Consider the following 26,420-nt stretch of genomic DNA (forward strand, 5'->3'; position numbering starts at 1 on the left):
TTTCCTTGAACTGAACATACATCTAATGGGAAACAGTCGTGTAGCATTTAAGGCATAAAATAAGCTTCATTAAGCATCACTGACTGGTGTAATAGCCAATGGTCTGCATCATTTAATTGCTGTCTCCTTGGCTTTCTGTTCAATTAACAAGATAATCTCTGTGGCAGGATATGTTGTTCAAACGCAGAAGTCGTTTTTCAAAGTTAATTAAGTTAGACAAATTTCTCTCCCCGGGAAATGATTAAATGATTAATTAAAGAGAGCATTTAATTGGCAACATGCTGCCGGAACAATAGCATATGAAAGATATTACATCTTTGCGTCAATCAACAATGAGGAACAATTCATTTCTTAAAGCTGAATTTTTTAGAAGTTGTTTGTAAAGTTGGTGAATATCAGATGAGGCTTTTAGATGCTGGATTTGGTTTTGTTATCAACCAATACATTGAGAGCTGTCATGAGGACGAATACTCTCAATCTGGATTTGAATGTAAATCTATTGGGTTGAAAAACCTGTACGTCGCTATTGCTTTTTATTATTATTATTTTTTTAAGTGTTGGTAACGATGCTACCCGAGTAGTTAGATTACATTACCAATCAAATTTAGAACAGTCGGTCAGTATACCATTCTCCCCTCTGGGGGCAAAACAATGTCCCACAAAGGTTGGCCCCATTACACTCATCCAAGTGTCTCACTGGTTTCAAGAGTGAATTATACATTTTCCATATTTGTGTGTGGTTGCCCTGGCCTGCTCTTTTCCTGGGTTATTTTCTACGCATGCATGTATGCATGTGACCCCATTGCAGTGGCCACTGTAAGAGTGGGCATCATTGACACTTCACTGCCAAATAGCATTTACCCGGGAAGGCTTTTAACGGATGATCCAAAGTCCTGTAAGGAAATGTTTAATTCAAGCAATTGGTTTTTCTTTAAATAGATATTTAAAAGATGAGCTTTTGTGTCCTCACTGAGAGCGAGTAGACAGACTTGATTGAAAGGAAAGGAAAGTAGATGGGGGTTGGTACTTACTGTGATCCTTTTTTATCCACCCCACCACCACCTGTACCTGTTTTTTCCCCCCTTTTTTGTGTGAAGACATTTAGGCCTTTTAATGAATCATAAAACCATAGCAGAAGCTGGACTTTTTTTGTTTGAAAAATAGTTAGAAATTTAGTATTTTTAGATACTACTCAGTTGCAGATGTGGTATTCCCGTGAGTATTTCCAAAAATACATTTTCCTGCTTGCTGCTACTACTTTACTTTTGGTTCTACCTTTATCGCAGCAGGAAAGTAAACACAGATTTAGGGTGAAGGATCTGATGTAATGCTCTCTCATATAGTGAAGACAGTTCCATTTGCTCCATATCATCTTCACAGTAGTCGATAAATCCTCTTACCCACACTCATGTGGAACTGGGTTATTTTTATACAACATGTTTTCCTGTGGACAGCTGGTTTAGAGGTTGTGGGTTCGAATCTCGGCTATGGTATTCTTGTGTGTGTGTGTGGAGTTTACATGTTCTCCCTGTGCTTGCATGGGTTTTATCTGGATACTTTGCGCCCACATTAATTGGAGACTCTAAATTAGAGCTGGGTATTAAGAACCCCACAATCCAGTTTAATTTTGATTATTTACAATGTTGATTCCATTCAATGACAAATTCTGGATTCTGTATTTACAGGAGAATCCTTGTCAAATTCATAACTTGAAGGTGCTGGCTTCAAATATTTTTGCTTGCTTTTGTCACCATATTGTTGTGGGTTGGTCGTGTAGCTTTAGTCATTCTAACGCAAACCACACACAAAGCTCATCTTTTCACATAGAAAAACAATGATCAATGTTTTTGCCTGACATATTACAGTATAGACCAAATTACTATATTATACTATTACTGTATAACTTGTTTCATTTTTCCCTTGTAATGTTCCTCTGCTTATCTATAAAAAGATGCCACTGTGGATTTGTAAGCCTTCTTCAAAAACTGCAACTGATTTGAAGATTTCCCTTTCCTAATCCCATTATGATACATTTTACGATGATGTGAATGACTAAATCAGCCCTTAGCCAAGAAGTTGTGTTTTTGTTCCAAACAATCCACAGATAAAGAAACCTAGTTGCTTTTATTTGTACCTTTTTTGTCTACCAAGTGTGACGGGCAAGGAGCGAAAAGGGATGAAAAAGCCACAAATCCTATGTGACATCTCTCTCAAGTTTTTCCACACTCATTACTGTCAGTCATCTGCTGTGTGGTAGCAGAACTGGTCCTGCTGGTGTGCTTACAAACTGCTACCAAGATGCAGATTGTGGTTTCCTTGCTTCGTTTACTGTTTATTCACTCTGCCACACCCACATTTCCAGGTTTGTCTTTCTTAACACTACACACTAAATGGTTTTCATTTTCTGATGCTTGTGGACAGTGTTACCCACACTATGTTAATACTTGGGCAGGCCACCCAGGTAAACTGGCCACCACCCAAGTAGTTTACAAGAAAATGTATTAAAAATATATATATTTTTTTAAATATACCGTGACCACCCTGGATTGGCTGGCAACCATTTTAGGGTGTACCCCACCTATTGCCCGAAGTCAGGTGGGATCGGCTCCAGTGCCCCCCGCGACCCTTGTGAGGATAAGCGGTTAAGAAAATGGATGGATGCCGTGACCAGATATGCCGCATGTAACATTAGTTTGCCGTCACTTTGTGGATTGTGAGGCTAGAGGAGATATAGTAACAGGATGAGACAACAACCCCCCCCCCCCCAAGTCCAAAAGTTCTTCCAAGTTGTGTATATTGGCTGCAGTTATGGGGTAATTCATACCAGGATGCATCAACTGTGTTGCGACTGGAATTCCTGAATTACGGACAGAGTGGGCCAAATAAGGGGCATGCATTGTACGTTTAAAAAAAGAAAAAATTGCCTCATTAAAGGGAATTTAAATTAACACATACATTTGAACAGCCCTATTAATGTAAACTAGTGGGTTGGAACAGTTTAATTCAGTTAATTGGAGAAAATTGGTTTGATGTACAAGTAAATTGCCTCAGAAGCTTGTCCGCAGAACTAATTAAGCAAGTCAAGATACCGCTGTATTCCAAATGGTTTGGCTTTGCAGCCTTCACTATTTTCTAACGTTTTGGGGTGGATGGCTTTTACCCTTGCCAAGTTTGAAGAAAAATGGGAGAGAATTGAGACCAGTGGGCGCTGACAAAACCCATTAAGCCAATGACGAGTGATGAACTAAAAGTGCATTTTTATGACAAATAATCTATGAAGATCAATCAGGTTACGTCAATGCCTTCAGGCAACATCTACATTGCTGCTCCCTATTCTCTTCTCACATTAAAGGTCAGCCCAAATCACATACTTGAGTAGATCTCTTGAGAGGCTAATCAATCCATTCACTCGTCACAACTGATGTTCTCAGTTTGTTTGGTCCGGTATCGCTGTAGCCGGCTGGCAATGAGCCTGTCCACACCGGGCCAGCTCTCTCGGGTGCTTGCCGAGCCAGCGACTCTTGTCTGAGGCTGCCTAATTTCTCTTCTTGCCTTTTGTTTTTGGCCAGACAGACATCTCCATGGCAACAGCCAGAGTGGCAGGTCTCACTGCACTCCGCTCTGAAATGAAACTGGCACAGATTTCACCAACAAATGGCGCCTAAGAGAGCACTGCGGTGCTATTTGCCTTTTTGTCTAAGCAAGTGCGGTCTATAAATATTGGAATATATTGTGCGATGGACCAGTACAACACAGCGGGCCAGAGGGTAGAGCGGGGTTTCAAATGCCTGTGCTTTCCATCATTATCTCACCGGCCATCTTGTTTCCTGTAAGCCCCTCATGAATAGACCAAATTAACAGCAGCAATCCACAATTGAAAGGATTGTTGTGAGTCAGCCGCTTTACTGCCCCGACAGCGTTTTGTGTAAATAGATGGCGACCGACCTATGACGCCCCATAAGCCAACCACACCCGCACCCCCAACAACCTCTCTTCTTCTTTTTTGACTCACTGTCTATGCATCAAGTGTCATCTCTCTGTGCTTTTTCTCTGCCCGTCGTTTGCAAATAAGTAAGCATGATTAAATATTACATCATAATGTTTTTTTCTCCGACAGTTCAGTCACTGTCCATCAGTGAAAACATTATTAAAACGTATTCAGCCAGCAATAGCAATGAAGTTTACCTTAGCAATGCTATGTTTTGAAATAAGAACATTATGAGGATGGACACCGTTGCTGGCTTTTGCCAAAGAGGATGATGTCATTGCCTTCTTTTGTGGTCTGTAACATTGGTGGGCAAGCTTAGGACACTCCTTTGTGTTATTGTAAATCAGAATACATTTCAGGAAGGTTAGCTGCACACCAAATAGTTGAGATGCTTGTGTCAAAACTTTGAATATACACAGATTGTTTTCAAAGCTTCATTATTATAATTTTATAATTTTTTCAATTTACAAATTCATATTTAGCATTGTCCATTTGTATTTATCACAGGGACTTAGGTACATTACAGAAACAACTATCAACTCTGTCCACATTCTAAGAGACATTATGTAATTTGCACTCTAATTACTTTGTTTGATGTTATATTACAGCCTCTTTTGGGATGTGATTAGTATAACAGTTCCTTCTGCTCAGTAAAGACCACTTCTGAGTCCACACATAGTTTCCCGAGCAATGTCCTTGTCCCACCGCTTAGCTCGAAAGGTTCTTCTTATCTCTCTGTCCTGTACAATGTGTCTGCTCGTGTGCTTGTTGTTATTGTCCGCCAGTGATTTCCCATATTTCCTCCTCTTTTTCTTTCTCCCTCCAACTTCTCTCTTTGACCTCCACTGTTAATGTGAAAAAAAGGTTAAAGACATGCATGATTTGCTTGAAGCAAGTTGGAAAGTGCGACAAATTAAAACAATTTATCTCCAGAGGCAGTTCTTGACAAACTCTGCCGTAACAAGTACTTTCTCACTTCTGTTTTGAACAGCCCTGCACTGACAATCATTGATCTGATGGCAACAGGTCAAAGCCACAATATGTAAGAATTTGACCTTAACGTAACGGATTTGAAAGCACCAGATGGTTCACTGGCTTGGAATAAAAAGAATAGCCATGACGACCTTGGATAACCTACATTTTAGGGTTCAATATTTGTGGTCCAGCCAGAACAGCTTTGGTTGGCTGCATACCCGTGCGGTGTTTAAGGAAAGGAGGAGGGAATGCTACACTTCATGTCGGCTGGTCTCTAGTTGGCTGCAGGCAGCAAAGTACGAGCTGCGGATGATCGGCAATGAAAGACATTGATCAACATATGCCAATCACGTGTTTTCCCACAGAAATCGGACGATCACGATCGATGGCCAATCGATCAGCGCACCATTACTGTTTAAAATGGAAGCGTTTTATGTTCTTGTCAAGATACTGCTAATAACCACAAACCATCAAACACTTTTCACTTCAACTGCCTGAAACTTGTAGTACCATTTTAAGGTAATTATCCTTTTTTTCAAAGCTTAGTCTGACTTATTACTTACAAAGGGTTCCGTTTGAAAAGAAAGAACCAAGGTTTCAGTGAACAATTGTTCTGGATTTATTTTTTTTTGCTTTTTAAAGTGTGAGTTATTAATTTCATTTGAAATGTGTCAAGAAAGTCAAGGTAATTGTGCACTATGGTAAAAAAAAAAAAGGAGTAGTTCAGCATGTGAAACGCTAACGCCAAGCATTTGCACAATGGTAACTACTTTTTTTTGTTAGTTTAGTTTTTGGTGGGAATATTTGCACAGCATTAACTAGAGATGACTAGGAAGATTGAAGCCATGGGAAGCAAAGATAGCAAGGGTAGAGGATTTTAAATACCCCATAAGCGATGGTTATTGTGGTATGAGGGAAGACATCAGGTCTGTTGGTTTTAGAAAGGAGGATGCGGATGATAGATTTAGGTGGAAAAGAATGTGGAGACCACTTAAAACTGTTTGAGGTGGTACCAGTGTGAAGAGCAACAGGATGCCAGGGAATGCAGGAGCTTGAAATATATTCAGTGACAAATGGATAGCGGTACAGAATCCCTGTTGGCAACCATCGTAATGACTACTTGAAAAGTCTGTTTGACTACAGCAGTTGTTGCCGTAGGGCTTCGTTTTGGTCTATTTCCAGGCCAGTGTACCTCTCATTTTTGTTGTGCCACATATAGACATCTCCAAATACACAGCCTGACTGCTCGCCAAACTCCCACGCACTCACCAGCGAGCTGCATAGGCACACTGAGTAGTGTCCCACATGAATGCCCGCCACAGGGAATCAGCTGGGATTTGATAAGAACATATGTTCTTGTGTTAGGCAATAGAGTGTCGACATCCCCAGAGGGAAGCTATCACTCTGCCAGTGCTTTCCAAATCCCTAGTCAAGACAGACAAGTCCATGCTTTCACTTCTTTGTTGTTGCCATTGGATTCATCTATGGATCACAGCAGAATGAAATAACTGGATGAATAAAATGAAGCGAGAGAATTACATGATACTTGCATTACTAGGTATTTGATTGCGTGTTGTATGTGATGGTAGCAAATGCAAGTGACGTCTTGCATGCCGCGATCGCGAGATTTCCATTTTAAGCATCCCTCACATGTTTCATGCTCTTATTGATGAGCAAAATATTTTATTATTGTCATTATTATCATTAGTAATGGTAGTAGTAGTATTTTATTTTAGTTTTAGTTTGCCCAGCTAACACCAAGGCTATCTACATTGCCAGGCTAGCTGCTTAAAAGGGAGATTATTATCAACTAACAAGTATGACTCATCTCTCAAAATGTCTCAGTTGAGAAGACACACCTAAAAGATTGAAATAACTCAGAAAAGTAGTGACCTCAATAAAAAGTGACACATGGCGTGACACCAGACAGTGTGTGTGCTAGCAGGTTGGGTATTTTCGCCTACAACTTGTGTTTGGGATTCGTGTCTGTCATATCTGCTAGATCGTCACTGAAGAGGTCCTGGAACAGTCATGGAAAAACAAATATGGGTCCAGCCCACCTGGGCTAAACCAGATACTTCAATGTTAAAAACGATACATTTTATCTAAGTTCCTTTCCACATTTATATGCCATTTATAACCCTAATAATCTCCTTCTTTGATGATGTCAGAATGAGGTCTCATGAGCTAAGTTGAGGGTTTGCCTGACATCATGCATGAATGTGATTCCAAACTGTGACTTTAAAAGGCATCTGCCCTGAAAGTGTTGGTCGAATTCCAATTTGCACAACATCTGGAGGTTAAACTTTCAACGTCGGCTTTACCGTGTGTCTCCAGGGACCCAGCTCACTGGAGGACCTGACCAACTCGCAGCAGCCCAGAGGCCGCCACAGTTTTGTCCAGGAACACTTCCAAGCCCAGTATAGGTAAGAACAACATCATCACCATCATCATCATCATCATCATAGTAATGCAAAGCTTGACTTATATCGAAATGAATATTGTCTCGGGTCACTTCAACACACTTCCTTGATATCAAGATGCCATCAGATGGACCCACAACAATAATGTTATTGAACAAAAGCAACAAATTGTTTTTCAGCAAATATGACGGATTTGTTCCAAAAATAATCAGTGAATGGGATCATTTGGTATTTTAGGAAAATATATATATATAAAATATATATAAGGGATCACTACATCCCAAATGGTTCTATCATTTCAACAGCTATCAGTTCAAGCTCCATTTTGAACACTAAATTATATGACTAATACTAAATATGTTAAATGCCAGTGGTTAATTGTTTTTAAATTCTAAATTACTATGTTCATCATTTTGAGTACAAACCTGTCCAACATGCAAGTCATAAAGCTTTGTTCATGTTATCAGGTTTCTAGAGTCTCAATTCATACTCGCGCAGTTTCAGAATGAGCAACCTTAAATCAATGTTCATACACTTTGAATGTGTACAAAGGCCCTTGTCTTCCTTTTCTGTGGCCGCTACTAAGCGATGGTTCCGCTGCCCTCTATTGGAGGTGAAGCATCATAGCCTTGAATGGCATGACAGAAGAACAAATAGAAATGCACAAGAGTCACATTTGAGCTGGGGGGAGAAATCCTCCAGATTTATATCCAATACTTTGTAAGCATTTGATCATCAGATAAAGGAGCAACACACACAAACACACACAGAGTGGGTTTGTAATCACTTGTTTGAATGACAGCTCTTGTTAAGTCCACAGCGGTAGTGAGTTGATTCTCTAACAGTTGGACATTCTGTCACTGATTAGCTGCTTTAGCGTCACAGCTAATAAGCTTATCGTGTAACTGCAAGACTCGCAACATTGGGGAACACTGTCGAAAAGATGTTTGTTTGTTTTTAACACCTCTACTTGACTGAGTTTTTTTTCCTTCAGGACCAATGTACAATATTTCTATTTCAATTGATACTCATTTCCAGTTTACTTTTCACTCACAGTGTAGCCTGCATAACTGTACTAGAGTATTTTGTGTGTCACAGTAAAAAATAACACATGCTTGTGTTAAATGGAGAAAATGAGGGCACGTCTGGAACATTGACATAATTCAACTGAAAAGCCGTTGTAAAGTAAACCACTGTGTGACGTTTTCATGAAACTATCACTGATTATTAATAAGAAAAAAAAATAATAATAATAGGTTGTCACCATTGCTCGGCTGACTACTAGGCTAGCTCCTTTCGTAAACTAACTGCTTGACTAGCTACATGCTAGGCTACCTGATACGGCTATGTAAATTGATTTGCGCTCCTATTTCTGTTGCTAGACTAACTGCTTGGTTGTCTAAATTCCAAAGCTAAATGCTGGGCTAGCTCCTGCTAGGATAATTGCTACCCTACCTCCGTTGGCAGGCTAACTGCTCAGTTATCTCCATGTTGTAATAACTGCTAGCTAGTTACATTGCAAGGCTAACTGTTTGGCTATTTTAGTACTAGACTTTCTGCTTGAGCTATCTCCTTAGCTGCGTAAGCTTTTAGGCTACACAGACTACTAGCTAGCTCCTTTGCTCGATTACCTCTTCGGCCTTCTGTTTTGCTCCAATAATTGACGGGTATTTATTGGTGACATAAAGGCATGAATTAAAGCAACAAGATCATTGGACAAGGCAGCCCCACTAACACTCATGTTGCATAGCAACTGAAAACAATTAAAGCATCCATCCATCCATCCTTTCACTGTTCCGCTTATCCTGACCAGGGTCACTTGATTTTCATCTTGTTTCTAATCATTTGCTGTCAACATATCTTGGTGCTGTGATCGACAGTTGCAGGCAGCTAACGATTTGTAACAATAAAGCAATTTCATTTACTGCGTTTTGTTTGCGTCGTATTCATCGACCTGCGACTGTCACTCAATCCCTTCCTTCTTGTTCAATTGGTCTCCCTTCCTCTCATCTTTCTTCCCCGTTCCTTTCATATCTTCCATAGATGCTCCTCAGAGGGAGTCAGCAGAGTTCTGTGATCTGAATAAATGTTTGCGATTAGAGCCCGCGCTGTCTTGTGCATTGGGCTGCCGACGTGGGAGTCGGCGCTCGCCGTGTCGCCACGTTTGTGTTTGAATGCATCTTTGTCAGGGCCTCGCTCCTCCTCTCTCTGTCACTCTGACTTTGTGGTGTCTATTTTTAATGGCCTGTTGTCTCCGAGACATCATCTAGCTCTAAGCAATTTTATATAACGTGTATGACGGATGGGCTTGTGGATGGAGGAGAAATCATCTCAAACGTTGAATTATTTTTTATGTATTTTTGTTTACTGGTTTTAAGTAACAGTATGTGATCAAGCTTTCTGACACAAGGCAGCACATTTTTCTCCTGAATGCCTAGATTGTCTTAAATTCGTTTTACACTAAACCGATTCAATACACCCTGTGCCAGATGGAGCTGAGCAGCCTCAGAACATAAAATGTACTTTTGAATTGCTCACATACAAATAGTTCTCTGGAGTGCCTGTCCACCTATCAAGTGTGAAATTAAACAAGCAGCTAAATCTTTTTATCTATAATTGTGTCTGAGTGAGCCGTTCATAACAACCGTCCCCATGCTGAGTTTCTCTGCTCTTGACATTACTAGTTGTGTGAAGATCGGCCAGAATTTTGAGGTATTTGGTGGTGTGTCCACATGGATCTGCATTCCACAAATCCTACAGGCGGTAGCTTTATAGATGGGGTATAAGGGTTTAAATTAGCCAGTGGTGACGGTGAACAACTCCTCCCCTAGAGTCTTCAAGTTAGTGTTTTCATTTTGGCACTTTGACCTTGTGGATTAAATTTCATTCATAATAATCTCAATTTCTAATAAACTCGTTGTGATTCATGCAGTAAATTTACCATCACTAATTACAGGGATGTGATTTTTCCGCTAATTCGCGGAATTCCGCTTTTTATATCTCCCCCCCCCCAAAAAAAAAAAATCTGTTTTTTTTTTATTTTATTTTTATTTTATTTTTAGTAGTTCATTGTGTATGCACATGACTCCGACAGATAACATCTTCTGCTATAACAAAGACATTTGTGGTATGCTCTAATATGAGTTACTTTTCATTTGGTCATGATACAATTATTTGTTCATGAAATTTGAACTCTTCAACATTATTTATGTGTTAATTTAGTAATCACATTAGTTAGATATGATGATATTCTCAGTGATAGTTTTTAAAAGCAAAGACAGTCCAATGTTTTTGAATGTGACTGATTTTGAGTTGACTAAAACTGCCATTTTATATGGGATAGTTCAATATACATTGAAAATTTATGCTGTTGTTTTGCCTATTTCTTTGTCATGTGAGTGCATTGAAAGTACTTAAAAACACGGAAAACCCATGAGCTCCGGGGGGCTTAGCCCCCCCGTGTCCCCCCACCAGGGCACTGCCCTGGACCTAGCTGGGTGCCAGCGGCCCCCAGACCCCCGGCTAAATTTTCAGATAATTTCACTTTGGTCAAATCACATCCCTGTAATTACTGTGGATCTTTCTAATAAAAGTTGGATGATGATATTGATGAAGTGAGTGTGTGTGCTTGCTTCCCGCAAGTGTAAAGAGTTCACTGGTACTTTCTGTGTCCTTTTTCCACTTTCCTTTTTGCTCTCTCTTTGTCAAGTCGGTTGTCCCGTGACCAACCTTGTGTTTTCATATTTGATGCCCACACCCCCGCTGCGGCCCCCTACGCTTTGTTGTCGCTGCCTTTGTGTCTCTCTGTCTGATCTTGTTTTTGTTTTGTGTTCAGGATCAGAACAGCAGCCCGTTTGTTTTTGTTGCTTAACTGCATATCCAGATGGCCTAATTCAGTGATTCTCATCCACACTGTGATGCATACAAATTACTAGACTATGAACTTGTATCTTGCACGCTGACGCCATACTTAAGAGGATTTTGTGTCTGTGCTGTTACTTTATATCGCTTGGTCCATCGCGCCAACATATTGTGTATGCAAGTGATCTCTACTCCCTAATGGACACTTCCATGCAAGATTTAAAGGAAATGAACCATGGGACAGTGGACTCAGATGCACCAGAAAAAGGGAAATGATGTACAGTAATGGCAAAATGGTGTCATGGCAAATACTAATTCTGTAATGTAATGTTCCTCAAATAGTGGTCATACTTCTAATAGATGGCGTGTCCCAATTAGTTGCCAAGTGAGTCATCCACCTACGATAAATAAATACCTCTGTTGTGGCAATATTTTTGTGTGTATTGTTATTGTAATAAACACTGAAATTGTCTTACTACTTCATTGCTTACAAGAAAGAGAAGCGAATGTACCGGGCAGATGCAATATACAAGCGCTTCTGAGTAACACAACAGCTGCTGTCCCACTTATACTAAACACTGATCGGCGCGGCAATCTCAAACATACAATTAATTGTTGACTATTTCTTGGAGCAAAGCGTATGAAGAAAAAAAAATTGGGCAATGAACCACATGCTGCTTCGCCATGTCTAAAGACAAAAGCATTATCCGGTAACATGTAGCGGTTCATTTTAATTATAGCTTTCTTTTTCCCCATCAGGAAATAAATCGAGTAACTGTAATTACCTGAGCAAACAATGTTGTAGGAGTCTTAAGTACAGAGTCTGATTGAACTCTGTTGCCAACCAAAACAGCAGTAATTAAACTCTCTCAAATGAAGTGTGGACTCTTACTGCACATTTTAAAAGAATTTCCTGTATAAATCTTATACATTTTTGGGGGGGAAATACAACACAAAATGGACTTCCCGAATATAAACACCTTCCCCCATCTCCAGTTTGAGTAAATTCACGATATATTTGAGGGAAATTATATTATTGGATTAAAAATAGGAATATTTTATGAAATAAAAATCCAATCTTGTTTACCTTTTCTTCTTTTCTCCCCAGGTCATCTCTGACTTGCCCTCATTGCCTTAAGCAGAGCAACACCTTTGACCCCTTTTTATGTATCTCGCTACCCATTCCTCTGCGACAAACCAGGTAACGTATGGAAAAACACAAGTCCACCTTCAACGCTCACTGTAAAAAAATAAAATAAAATAAAAATGTAGATATGATACATTAGAGCCATGTCTGTTATTAAATTGGCAAAATAATTGCTCATGGCTGCCATTGGAGTTACATGGACAATGACCTCATTCAAATTATTGGGGGAAATGTTTTTCAATTTGTGTTTTCATGTTATTGCTTACCTCCATGTTGTCACTTGAAATGCATACAAACAGAGGCATTGGCTTGCTGTGTAATTCCAGTCCAAGACCATGGTTCTTCCTATTTGTATAACTTTGCCCAATTCCTGTTTTAATAGTTTATACTAATATGTGGAATTCATTAATGATCCAAGAGAGTCATTCTCATATACTATGACTAGCTGTGTAGATAGAAGATGCATACAGCTGACTAATACATTGTTCCATTTTATACATTCATGCCTAATAAATATGGCCTTGTTTCACACCTCATGCTGACAGACCACACTGGGACTGGCAAAATTGCATTCACTCTGACAACACGCGGTCCCTTTGATTACACAAAACACAGCTACTGCAGCTCGCACACAGGCTGGTGTGATTCCATGCTCCTGCTGCAGCAGTATTTAAGTAGAAGTCATGCTGAGTCTGAGGTCCCGAAAGCATGAGCAGGCTAGCAGCGGGGCGCTGATGTCTGTATGCTGCAGATAATACCAATACTAATAATACAATTCAAAACCAAGCCATACTGCTTAGTGGAAATAGGGGCTTTGGATGTACTGGATACAAAATCATCTCCAAATTTTCACACACAAAATGTCCACAAGTAACACACGAACTCATATGTTGTGAGGAGCTTAGGACAGACAAACACTTTGCACAAATAGCTGCATGTGAGGTGGGATGCTATGAATCTAAGCATTCAAGAAGTTTTTAGGAATACATAACGGTGTGATGAATTCCAATATTAGTCCGCTAGCTCAAAGCTATAACGAGACATACGGTAAGGTGTTCAAAGATGGAGTCCCCATTTCCTGTTGCTCTCAAAAGTAATCATGCAGTCTCATCCCGTTGTATTTCTCATATTGCTGTCTCATCCGGCAGCATTCTACATTATTAAAACAACAACGCATAATGTCCTCCCTCCTAACACATTCTAGCATCAACTTGTGAAGAGATGTGAGAATAATCCAATTAGATATGAAGTCACACTCAGACAAATTAGATTATCTGTTCCGGTGAAATTGGATTTTGTACAACAGCACACTAATACCTCCAAAAATGTGTTCCATATCAAAACTTATTGAAATGTACAACATGGCACATCTTCCTAATTTTATGGAATGTTTTGTTGAATTTGTTGTGATTCGACCAAGTCAAATGCCAACATGATTTATGTCGCCAGTGGTGTCCTCCAGGGCCACAAATTCATATTCATTTTTGTGCATATGGGCAGCAATGCTGATAGACTACATTTCCTCCAGAAGCAGCTATCATTCTAATAGACGCAAAGCCCCAATTAGTTGAAGCGTGTATCAAACGCGTCGCTTTTTTAACCAAGAAAAAGTTTATCATTCAGTTCAATGTTCATGTAACACAGTAAAAAAAAAAGAATGTAATAGTTATATTTTGTATATTATTAATGTTATTTTTTCTATTACAGTATATTAATGGTTAAATCTGTCAGGCCAAAACAGATTTTCATTTGATTTATAAAAATCCTGTGAAAACAAAGGCTTCTTATTTTTTTATTTTTGTAAAGCCTCTATTCTTTTTTTAAAGTTTTTTTTAAGCCTTTAACTATAGGACAGTTTTAAAAATGCACTTCCAATAAAGTATTGGCAAAAACATTTTTATGTTTAGTGGGGTTGTTGACATCTGCCGAATCTAAGTAATAATTACTTGTAATCTAATTTAATTATTTTTTAAATGAAGTACCGGTAATCAGTAACTTTTACTTTTTCCAAGTTAACTGTGGCAACACTGGTGGTGTTTATAAAAATGTATAAAAAAAATCCTTCAGGGCCAATAGCTCTATGCCGCTCTGTTTGCAGGCCAATGTGTGTGACGCTGGTATTTAGTACCAAGGGTCAGCGGTATCTACGAGTGGGGTTTGCTGTGCCTCTCTTTGGTTCACTGTCCTGCTTGAGAGCCATGGTAGCAGAGGAAGGATGCATCTCTCCAGACCAGGTACTTTTCATTTGCAGCTATGTGCTTCATATTTCTGTTACGGATATCTGCAATGGAATTGTAATATCGCTAACTCCAGTTTCGTTAGCTCAAGAGTTGTAGAATTAAAATGTGTTTTAGTATTTGTGTGTTGTCCCATCTGGTTCTCCCGGCGCAGGTCATCCTGGCTGAGTTGTACTCCACAGGATTCCAGCGTTCCTTCTCAGATGACGACGACCTGACAGCCATCGCTGATAGTGACGTCATCTACGCCTTTCAAGCTCCGCCTCTGCACAGTCGCGGAGGCTCTGCGCCACACTCAGGTACCCATGGTAACAGAATATGCATGTCATCATCACTCCATCCCTTTAGCATCCAAATGCTCGCCAGTAGTGCCTCTCTCTTTTTCCCCATTTTGATTGACTAGCATTTCCACAGACACATTCAGATTCATGAAACTCCCACCTAGCCTTCTGTGTCGGCAGCCCGATTTGCATATCCGTGTGTTGTACTCCTTTATGCATGAAAGCACCTCAGCTTCTTTGATTGCCTCAGTGTCTCAAAGCCACCTGGTGTGTCACCTCATCCAAAACTATTTTTGCTTTTACTCCAACAACATCTCACTTCAATGGGCGCCTACAAAGTTTAACACAGTAAAAGAGACACAGTAAAAAATTAGAATAATTAAATATAAAAGCTAAAAGAGTCGGGGGAGACGTGGTGTCCGTCCATCCATCCATCCATCCATTTTCTTACCTTGCCGGGGTCGGGTCTGAGGGGCAGGAGCCCAAGCGAAGCCCAGACCTTCTTCTCCCTAGCCACTTCATCCAGCTCATCCAGGATGTTCCCAGGACAGCTAAAAGTCAGAATCTCTCCCACATGTCCTGGGATTCCTGTGCACCTCACAAGGGAGGCATCTAGGAGATATCCTAAACAGATGCACAAGTATTCTCATCCTTCTTCTCTTACCCGACCAGTAAATGGAGCTTTGTTTTTTGTATGAACCAATACAGAGTGTATTTCACCGCAGACTCGACACCAAGCCGACTGTCGTTCTCCCGCTCCATCCTTCCCCGTCCTCGTAAAAAAAGAGCCCAAGATACTGGAATTCGTCCACTCTGGAAAGGGTCTCATTCCTGACCTGGAGCGAGCTCTCCACCGTTTTCCCACTAAGAACCCTGGCCTCTGATTTGTAGGTGCTGATTTTCATCCCAACCATTTCATACCTTGCTGCAAACCTCTCCAACCTCTAAGTTGAAGATCGCAACTTGATGGAGCCAACTGGCAACCACACCATCGTGGCATCTGCAAAAAGCAGAGATGTAATAATGGCAGCAGCAAATGGAACCTCTTCAACACATCGGCTGTGTCTAGATATGTCATGTCTTCTGTCTTTTGATTGGTTGTTTTTCCAATGCATGTATATATTTTTTGCAAATCAAATTAGAGGCACAAGATATAGGGCCTTTTAGGATTTTATGGCCGCGGTGCACACTCAACTTTTAAATAGAAGCTTGTGGTCATGTAGATGTTCTGTCGTAAAATGAGAAAATATATATGAGAAAATGTAGACATCTAAAACTCATCTAACGTTAACAAGCAGCATCTGTCAGCAAGGGAATATGGTGGATATAATTTGCTTTTAAGCACTTAAAAGGCTTAGAAAATTGGCCTGAGGATTCATTTTATGCTGCATTTAAAAAGAAAAACTAATCAAAAATAAATCTCATTCGATCAACTGTATTGTAGTACAATGGCACTTCTTTCTACACTCTAGAATCTAGAGCGGAGTAGGCAAACTCGGTCCCCGAGGGTCGGATTCCTGCAGATTTTGGTTGTTTCCCTTCTTCAACAGACCTGATGTATGATCAGCTCATCAGCAAGCTCTGCATAAGCCTGATAACGAGCCTGTTGATTGGAATCGGCTTGTTTTGGAAGAAGGAAACCTCCAAAACCTGCCGAACTCAGACCCTCGAGAACCGAGTTTGCCCACTCCCGATCTAGAGAATTTTAAAGCTTGGATTTTGAGACTTGATTCTTCTGATTAACACTCATTCTCAGATGGAGGTGCACCTGGCTGATGACAAAATAACCATTGTACACACTTCCTCATTTCAGGTGCTTAAAAGTCATCGCAACACTCTTATATTTTTGTATTTAAAATGGAAGATCAAATGTTGTAACTGAAATGGAAAATCAGATAAAAGAGGGACTGGGAAAAGCTGCATCTGGCTTCTTTCCTCCACCTAATCTCTTTCTTCACAGTCAGCAGAGAGCTCAGGTGGTCTGTGGCCATTGATGCTTGTTTACAGCCCTGACCTTTTGATTCATGCGGGTTTAAGCTCACAGCCCTCAGGGTATTTTTAGTCAGTGTGCGTGCGCATTGTTAGTGACAGGGGTCACTCACTAGTTATTGAAGCACATCATGCCAGAAGTCTCTCCTCCATCCAATGCTTAGGTTTTCTCTTCCATTTATTTGTCGTTTTCACACTTGACACACACTCAGGTAGGCACACATGTGCATGCTTGCGCGTGCACACACACATGCACGCTTATGCTAGAAATGAGGGCAAGGCCCAAAATAACATTTTCTTTGAGGAGCATTTTTGGTACCCAACACAACTTTATTAATAAAGCATTTTAAAACAACCATTAAACCATACAAAGTGCGTGCACCACATGGAATAGAAATCAATCATGCTGTAAAGACAAGTGAAACCAAATAACACTAAATAAAATTAATTAATTAATATAAGTACCAGTAACACAAAATACACCATGAAAACATGTTACACTAGGCTCATTGTTGAAGTTTTGGAAAGTCTTCAAACTAAAATGACAACATATCGAGAGAAAACAAATATTTTCTTCATTTGACTTCACTAAAGCTCTACAAAATATCCCCACTTCAAGTGCTACACTCAGTCACAGCACGTGTTGCAAGGAAGTCTCAAGTTATAACCTTCGAGATTCAAGTAGAGTCCCCACCAAATTTCAAACAAGTCATTACTCGGTTTAAGCAAGTTGTAAGTCAAGTCATTCAGTCTTGCTCGGTCACGACATATACTGTATTGGAATGAGAAAATGTTATTTACACCCTTAAAAAAATAAATGAAGTCATGAATACCAAGTCAAGTCCAAACTCCTAAAACCAGTGACTTGATTCTGACTCAATTCATGTGACTTGAGTCAAGTCATGTGACTCAAATCCAGTCTTGTGAATCATCTAGGTGCTGTGATAAAGTACGATCAAGAGTGTGTGGAAATGGTCGGAAACGAGGTGTGTCCTTCCTTCTTCAGTGATATAGTGCAACATTCTAGTTCTTGTGCTCCAGTGAGTGTGACCTCATCTTCACCTCTGACAAGCAGCAGGAGGCAAAAGGAGGAGGTGAGAATTGGCAGGAGTCTGGCAGGAGACTTGGATCTCCCCATCATCCACAATATCCAGTATTACTTATGATCCACCAACATACCATTGCTGATAAAAATATGTATAAATATAAAAAACATGGTTTCTTTGGAAGTTCTTCTGCAACAAACTCAGCCACTCATCCCTGTATGTCCATAAAGTCTATTTCATTTAATTATTAGACATTGGTTTAATTAGATGAAATCATCTAGTAAAGTCCAAGTTTGTGTTTCTCACAAAATCTGGCCTTTTACTTCTCCTCAAGCTATTAACCAATTTTCAGCGCTGTGTATATGAGGTGCATGTAAGTGTCTGTCGTAACTAATGTTATTGTTACACACAGTGGAAACAGATGAGGCAATTTTGCATTGACTATTGAGGCGTAACTGGGAAATTTTACACGGCTGTTCAAGACAACACAAGACAGTCTGGATTGTTCATTCAGTGCACTTGCACAATCCGTTTGTCTTTGCAAAGATAATAAGGACAATGCCAGACCTGTATTCATGTATTGAGATGCATTATAATTTGGGTTATAAGTTCTCTTATTATTAAGTATTAGTTTATTCTAAAAAGACATTCAATAGTTTTATTTTTTTATTACAATTGCACCTTTTACAGTAGAAACTATCAATCGAGCCAATTTTTTTTGTGCATTAATTTATTCATTCAGTACCATTTTTTTCTCCAGATTTTACAATAGTTTTTTTGTTTTTTGTAATTACCCGTTTTTGATTAAATTAGATTACAGTATTTGTATTTGTTTAAAACTTATATACAGTGATGGGATCTGTACTGTCAATGCACTGTCAATCCCTTAATTAAAAAGAAAATGTACTCCATGTACTTTTTAATGTTCTTTTTAGAATATAATACAGTTTTAACAATTTGGTTATTAGTTTTTTTTAATTAGGTTTCATTTTTACCTGTGCTTTTGTATGTGTGTGTGTGTGTGTATATATTTATATAAATGTGTATGCATGTGTACATATGCATACTGTAAATATATCGTTTTTTAAAAATTATTATTATTATATTGCAAGTGAACCGAATGACTCATCCTATTATACAATTGAATCCTATAATAATTTGTCTTCTGCTCTCCTCTCCTCAGGGTATCACCACAGCCTCCCCAATTCTCCATACAGTTCCTCAGCTGCGAGGTTGCCGTCATCCGGCACCGTATCCACCGAGTACCTGAACCAAGGCGGCTCCTCTAAGGTTCTACTCCTCATCTGCAACACATCCGGAAGTGGTCAGCAGGCTGTCAGGTGAGCTATGGATATTGAAACCAACTTTCTCATGCCTGTTATTCAACAAAGCAGCAATATATTGAGGTGCGAGCACACCGGGCTTCGGGCAACGGGAAAATCAGAGATGTCACTCTTGCAATTCCCGGCAATAATTTACAAGTTAATGATGAGCCCTTTGCACATCGCTGAATTAATCAGAATTAAATGGCCGTGCTCTGGAAATCACTCAATCATTTAAATGGGGCTCTATGTCTGTAAATTCAAATGGGGGGAAAAAAAGAAGTACAGTACTATAGTGTATTCCATTATTTCAGTTCTAAACCAAGACATATATTAGGATGGATTGTGTACAAATTACTGTGCAATTTCCCCTTCAAGCCCATTATTCTATTTTCCTTTTGGATTGTGGATGACGGATTTAACGAGGTGTCACCTTCACTCACCCTGCTCACAGTAATTGTTTGCAGTTATGTGCTCATTCAGTTCACCACATCCCATTTTTCCTTGATAATGTTTACTGAATGCAGCATTGACTCTCCTGGCTGCTGACTTTGCTTGTAGGGTAACGACATCAATAGCCATTCGGAGGTGCCGTGCCGGTTAGAGGTCCACTGCTTTTTTGCTTTGATGCGAGTTCTATATTCCTCAGGGCAATTTTTATCTGCTCTTTTTTTCCTCCCTGTTCTTATAAGGTTTGGGCCGCCATTTCTCATGCTGGAAGACAGGAGCTTCTCTTGGGAGCAGCTGCAGCAGAGCATCCTCACCAAGCTCTATTATCTGATGCTGAACAGATCTCAGGCTCAGGTAAATGCCATCAGCTCCAGTAGATACTAGTCCACAAGGATCACTGAAGCCAGAAAACAAGTGTGATGGATTTTCAATTACAGTGGACTCTCCTGGAACTTGAACACAAATTGTGTTCTTTGATTTGTTCGTATTTAAACAAAAAATAAAATAGAATCACTCGAGTGGAATGGCACTGAGGTGGTACAGTTTGGCGGACAAAAAATAAGTCTCACAAAAAATTACACTTAATCCTTTGAGACTAAAGCTTTTTTATTTTGTTAGTTTTTTTTAGGGGGGATACCACCATAGATGTGATAACTGCATGGAAATGAAATTTGGAATTTGGATTTTAAAAAGCAAAACCATGTATGTAATGAACACTGAAAATTAATCAGTGTGTAGTCTTTACGTGAAGAAACACACCTCCCAAGCAGCCATGTGTCACTGAGTCCATTCCACCTCATCCAAAATTAAAGTTGAATACTGTTATAACTAAACATGTTACTTAAAGCATTGCTTGGACCATTAAGAGGTTTTATGATGGCAACAGTTTGGCCCTGCAAATCAAGTGTCAATCTCAAGGCCCAGAGGCCAGATCCGGTCCACCACATCATTTTATGTGGCACGCAAAAGCAAATCCTCTGCACCAACCAACATTTTAAAATAAACATGACATTGAGATATTGCAAGCATTTTTTTTTTGTTACCCTTTTTACAACAACTTGAACAATAGTTGACCAAATTATTATCCGTCACTTTCAATTTCCAAACTAGTTATTCAGCAATTTGTTGTGTATTAGTAATAATATGATATGAGATGAAACTTTTATTTGGTTTCACAGTAGTAATGGTCCTCTGAGGGGAAATTGTGACTGCAATGTGACAAAAATGAGTTTGACACCCCTGCTTAAAGGATTACTTTATTTCCTATTGGGAAATTCTAAATAAAATCCAATGTTGGTAAATGTTTGCCATCATAAAACTTTTAAAATGCCATGCAAAAAAATTTTTAAGTAGCATTTGATTTTTGGGATAGTTAGCTGTCATATCCATCAGAATTAATTTTGATCATAAATAAATTCATAAACACTTAGTCAAAACAAAAAAACACTTCAATGGTCCACTGTATAATTCATTATATTTTCTACATATTTTCTGTAAATTTTTATTTCTTAATTTTATAACTGAGTCAACATACGAAACTCCCAAGCCATCATTTACCACATGCTGAGTGAATTATTACACTGTTGACTTGTGAGTCCCTCTAATTGTTGGTATGTGGTCACAGTGACTTATAGCTTGTCATTAAGCTCCTGTTTTATTCATTCAAACTGCATTACACCTTCTAATTCTTGTTGTATTTCAACTCAAGGTGTCAGTTTGTGGAACAATCTGGATTATAAAAAAATCATCTCAGTACTTTTTTTTTTTATGTATAGAAGCACAATTACTGGAAAAATATATTTAGCACAAGGTCATTCTATTGAATTATTTGTTTAATTGTTATTCTGAAAGTGTCTTGACTGTTTGCTGCCATTTAATTTTGCGTTGACTTTTTTTGGGGGTGTTTATTAGGGGCAGATATCGCAAGTTTTTCTTCTTTCTGTCCCCTTTCATTTCTTTTTCTTTTAAATAATGAAATGAAATAGTGGGGGTGATGCTATAGTTGCATCGCCACCTGGCGTTTTCCTTCTGGTCTAGTCCAAAATTTTATGTATGTGCTTTGACTCTGGCATGGCTTCTTCTCATTTATGAGGTCTTTTGGCACCACCCAGAGGTTTTCTTGCGGAGTTACAACTTCAAGTTTAATGTTTTTTCAACACAGAATAGACTGCTGGCATGTAAAAAGTATAGTCAATAAGCTCTTTCCAAAAATGTTTTTTCAATTGCTACTAGAAAGTAAATATTGTTCCTTCACATTGATTTTTTTCACCTCTTCTCCGAAGCCTTGTGGAGTTTTAAAATTATGTCTTAGCAACGATTCAAACCTTCACTTAGTTCCCTTTAATAACTGCTCATGTGTGTCCTGGAAAATAGTGGTCCCCTACGTCTGTGCAGTGGACCAAATCTGAGCAGCAGGCCACTTGGTATTATATAGCAAAAATTGGTTTAAAAAAAAAAAAAAAAAAAGTTATGTTTTTAGAGAGCTTCTTGAAAAGGGTGAACAAGGCAAATAATGAGACAGTAGTAGATAATAATAGCAGTCCATGTATGTTTTTTATTTTATTTTATTTTTTATATATATTTTTTTTTGCTAAACCCGCTCGCTCTGCGTAATATGTCGCTACAGGCAGACTAAAGCTTCAATGAAACCGAGCAAAATGCTTCGGCGAGTGTAGCCCAATCACCAGGCATTGAAAAACAGGCCTTTTATTCACTCAAATCAATCCAAACTATTATCCAAATTATACAGGACCCTTCATACTTAAGAAGCAACACAAAGTGCTTCAAAACATTTGATCAAAGACTCAAACAAATCAGTCCTACCTGCTCACATTTAAGATCACAGATATCAAAATGAATAACAGAATAAATGGTGCATACTAGGGCTGGGCAATTAATTGAAATGTATTTATTTCAATTTTGGCTTCTCACAATCAAAACAACTTTATTATAATAATAATAATAAACTAGTAATGTGCCAAATGGTGCTACGTGTGTGTACCGTAATACTCGTTAATGCAAATTAAAGAGCTATTGTTTATTCATTGTGACTCAGTCTTGCAGAAGGCAATGCACACCTTTTACTATAAATGGAAAACATAGTGTGTGTGTTTTTTTTTTTTGTGCATTATTTTAGTCATACTGCATTGTTAACATCTGCTCTGAAACTACAATTAAGTAACGACAGACGAGCTCAATTATCCAGACAATATTATGTTGACTGTAGGTTAACTATAGGACAAAGGTGGCTTGAGGCACCCTTAGATGCAAAATGTCTGAATATATATTAGCTGTACTAATCCGTTTGCCTCTAACTGCAGAACGCCAGAGTGCTGTTTAAGATCAGAGTGGTGGGAGGATCGGCATCTAATAGCTACCTTTCACCTCAAGACAACAGGCCACTGCACCACCCTGCCGTTGACAGGTACGAGTCTCACAATTTGTATACACAAGCACCCATATGATGGTGCCAAAACAAAAACAAAATTGTCTCAAATAGATGATTTACCGAAGTGCATATGGATAGATAGATTTGAATGTGGTTGGTTAATTCTGTATACAGGTCTAATTGTAAGAGGCTGTGAACAATTGTGCACCCACAATATCACAGCTGTTCATTTGTACTTAATTATTGTCATCAATGTCCTGCGAAGACTTTTTACATCCACAGTAAGTGCCTCTATGAATCTACTCAGCCGTGGTAACAATCACACGGTCACCTTGCCAGCCTTTGCCTACTTTGACAAATAGAACGTTTGTGTTTCAGCCTCAAGCAGCAGTTTGAGTGTTGAGCACATCAGTAATCTTCTGTAGTCCTAGATGCAATCAATCGGTATTTGCCGTTTCCCTGGCAAACAAGTTACCAAAAAAATACATCAGAGAGGAAGAACGAGAAATGTGTGCTGGTTTTCACGTCTACGTTTTGGGACGGTTATTTTCTTTTGCAAATTATTTTCTTTAAACAAGGTCAACTTCAATACCTGAGCTACTGTGTTAAATTTGTATCTTATTTGATTCAACAACAAAAAAAAGAAGATATGTAAATATTTTTTTCTTAAGTATCTTCCCCTGGCTAATATTATTTCATAGAAATACTAACAAGTTGATGTTTTTATTTTTTCGGAGTCAGAATTTGGGTATTTTTGTGACAACACCAATTTACTGCTCAGAAATACAAAACTACAGTTGCTGCCTTCTTTCAGATTTAGTTTACATTTATAATAGATTTTTTCCCCCCCGAACCAGTAACATGACAAAGTACTTTAGAGAATAACAGAAACCTTGACGATAATGATGCTGATTGTCCTCCATCTTGGTCCCAATTACAGTTCGGCAGGCAATACCTGGCTAAAAATAGATCAATATTTTCTCTTTGATTACCACAAACAATTGCCACAGTATTATTTTGATTATGGAATGTGTTTTTTAATACAAAGGAATGCATATTCCTAGATACACTTGGAGAAATAACTTTATACATGACTTTGTTGTTGGACTCTCAATTGCTTCCGTCTTTTGAGTTTTTACATGAGCAGCTCAACAGGAGTGCAGCAGTTCTACAGGCAAAAAGTCTTGATGGCAGAAGAGGTTAGACGAAAATATTGTAGAGTGGGTGGAGCACTAATATGAGAATCGTGAACTAAAATAACTACTTCTTAGAAGCAAAGTAGGGCCCAAACGGCACTTGCAATGCTCAGCACATAAACTATGGAGGAGATGGGCTGCGACAGGACATCCTACTGTGTTTGGATTGGACTGAACAAGAATCTATGGGTGATCTATCCTGCTTTGAGCCGGTGGCTCAGGCTGCTGTGAAAATTTGAACAAAAATCTGTTTACATTATGCACATGAATTCCTGATCTGCATGAAATCTAAAATAACTGTTTGAAGTAAATGAAAGACGACTTTCCAAAGGAGTTCTGCTGCAGAGTGACCTTCGCTAAGTCCTGAAAGCAGGAGCTGAATATCAATCCGATCATAAGATGGCGCACCTTTGGTCTCAGTGCAAACTTCTGTACAATGAAACTCCTTGAGAGCGGCTCCGAAGAGTTTAGTACCAATAATTGCCAACGAGCTGCAAGAAAGGTCACACCATTTCATGGTACTTACATCGAAGACTGAAAGTCAGTATTTGCCGAAGAGTTTAGTACCAATAATTGCCAACGAGCTGCAAGAAAGGCCACACCATTTCATGGTACTTACATCAAGGACTGAAAGTCAGTATTTGCAAGCCATTTTTTCTCTTTCGTTTGACTTTGAGGCATAAAAGGGCTTTCATAAGTGAGCACAACAGCAGGGGTTTGAGTATCCAAAGCGTCACATTCAAAAAAGGTAAAGGAGGTGACTCTTTGGACTGTCGCAATTTGCAGGCATACTGCATTGCGAGATGCGTTGCCTCTAATACCAGCTCAGGGGGGGTGATTGCCTCCTTGATGGGAACATCGGGTTCTCAACACTTTTGTGCCCAGGCAGCCATGTGATTTGGCATATTAACTAGACACACAGGTGTGTGTGTGTGTGTGTGTGTGTGTGTGTGTGTGCGCGTGCGTGCGTGCGTAAGAAACTTGTCATCAATTCAAAACCCCTCGAGGCCCTGAAAAGTGTTACATACATTTTTTTTCCCGCTGGCGAAATGCCAAACACAAATACTTTAACAATAACGATGCTTATTTTCCTCCATCTTGCTCCCAATACACGCTACTTGGCCATGGAATCGTTTTGATTATGCAAATGTCACATTTGTTTCACAGTTGTACAACATTTATTTATTTATTTATTTTTATTTTTTTAAGGAGAGCTCAGTATTGTTCATTCGATTTGACATCATCATTGCTCTCCTTTTTTTTAAAAAAAATAAATAAAATAAATGTTTTTTTTCTCTTTTTTTTCTTTTTTTTTTTAAATATATATACATATATATACATATACACACATATATATATGTATATATACGCTTTTTTTTTGTATGTGGGTGAGTATGTGTATGTGCGTGTGTGTGCGTGCGAGCGTGTGTGTATTCATCAGTTCACCTAAAGCCCATTAAAAAAAAATCCCATACTAATAATATAATATAATAATAAATTGCCAAATGCAGAAACATCAATGTAAGTTATCACGATTTATTTATTTTTCTTGTTTAGATGAAGGAGTTGAATTGCTCTGTGTGGTCTGGACTGTTTTATAGCCAATCGATGGTGTGAAAACGATGTCCCAATGTTCCCCAACGATTTGCTGTAAAGGTTAAGCCAGGGAGGGAATGGGACGTGAAGTACCGGCACATCAAGCATAGTTGAACAAGACAAGCAAATAAGTTCTCCTCTGAAGTTCAAGAATTTCAATTCAATTTAAGAAAATTTAGGATGGAATTGGACTGCTGCTGAAATCTCTTTGAAATTCTATTTTGGTTTAGTGTCAATAAATCTTTCCTTGCAACTGTAGTATGAAAATGCATTGAACTCCAAACAGTAAGACATTTGGGGCATTCACATTTGACGGTATCACTGTTAACTTGTTGCTATTTGCATTTCCGTTTTAGAGCACTGAAATTTTGTGGCCCTGGGGAACCAGCACATGTGAAGATTGTGATCGAATGGGAGCACAAGCTTAAAGACTGGTAAGCAGCACGACTGCCAAGTTAGGGTGGGATGCACATACTCTATAGCAATCTACATCTTCTTCAGCAAGTGTCTGCCTACGCACG

The 26,420-nt window shown here is 39.0% G+C and overlaps 1 protein-coding gene across 1 annotated transcript in view; it reads left to right on the forward strand.

Moving 5' to 3' along the window:
• usp43a (ubiquitin specific peptidase 43a) overlaps positions 1-26,420 on the forward strand; it is a 63,900-nt gene that overhangs the window by 20,933 nt on the left and 16,547 nt on the right. Inside the window, exons 3-10 of the mRNA XM_077570866.1 lie at positions 7,301-7,389; positions 12,356-12,448; positions 14,493-14,628; positions 14,786-14,930; positions 19,131-19,287; positions 19,962-20,073; positions 23,040-23,143; positions 26,256-26,333. Coding sequence (XP_077426992.1) covers positions 7,301-7,389; positions 12,356-12,448; positions 14,493-14,628; positions 14,786-14,930; positions 19,131-19,287; positions 19,962-20,073; positions 23,040-23,143; positions 26,256-26,333 — 914 coding nt within the window. The remainder of the gene's footprint in view (positions 1-7,300; positions 7,390-12,355; positions 12,449-14,492; positions 14,629-14,785; positions 14,931-19,130; positions 19,288-19,961; positions 20,074-23,039; positions 23,144-26,255; positions 26,334-26,420) is intronic.

The sequence above is a fragment of the Vanacampus margaritifer genome, chromosome 7, assembly GCF_051991255.1.
Source record: "Vanacampus margaritifer isolate UIUO_Vmar chromosome 7, RoL_Vmar_1.0, whole genome shotgun sequence".
Classification (NCBI taxonomy): domain Eukaryota; kingdom Metazoa; phylum Chordata; class Actinopteri; order Syngnathiformes; family Syngnathidae; genus Vanacampus; species Vanacampus margaritifer.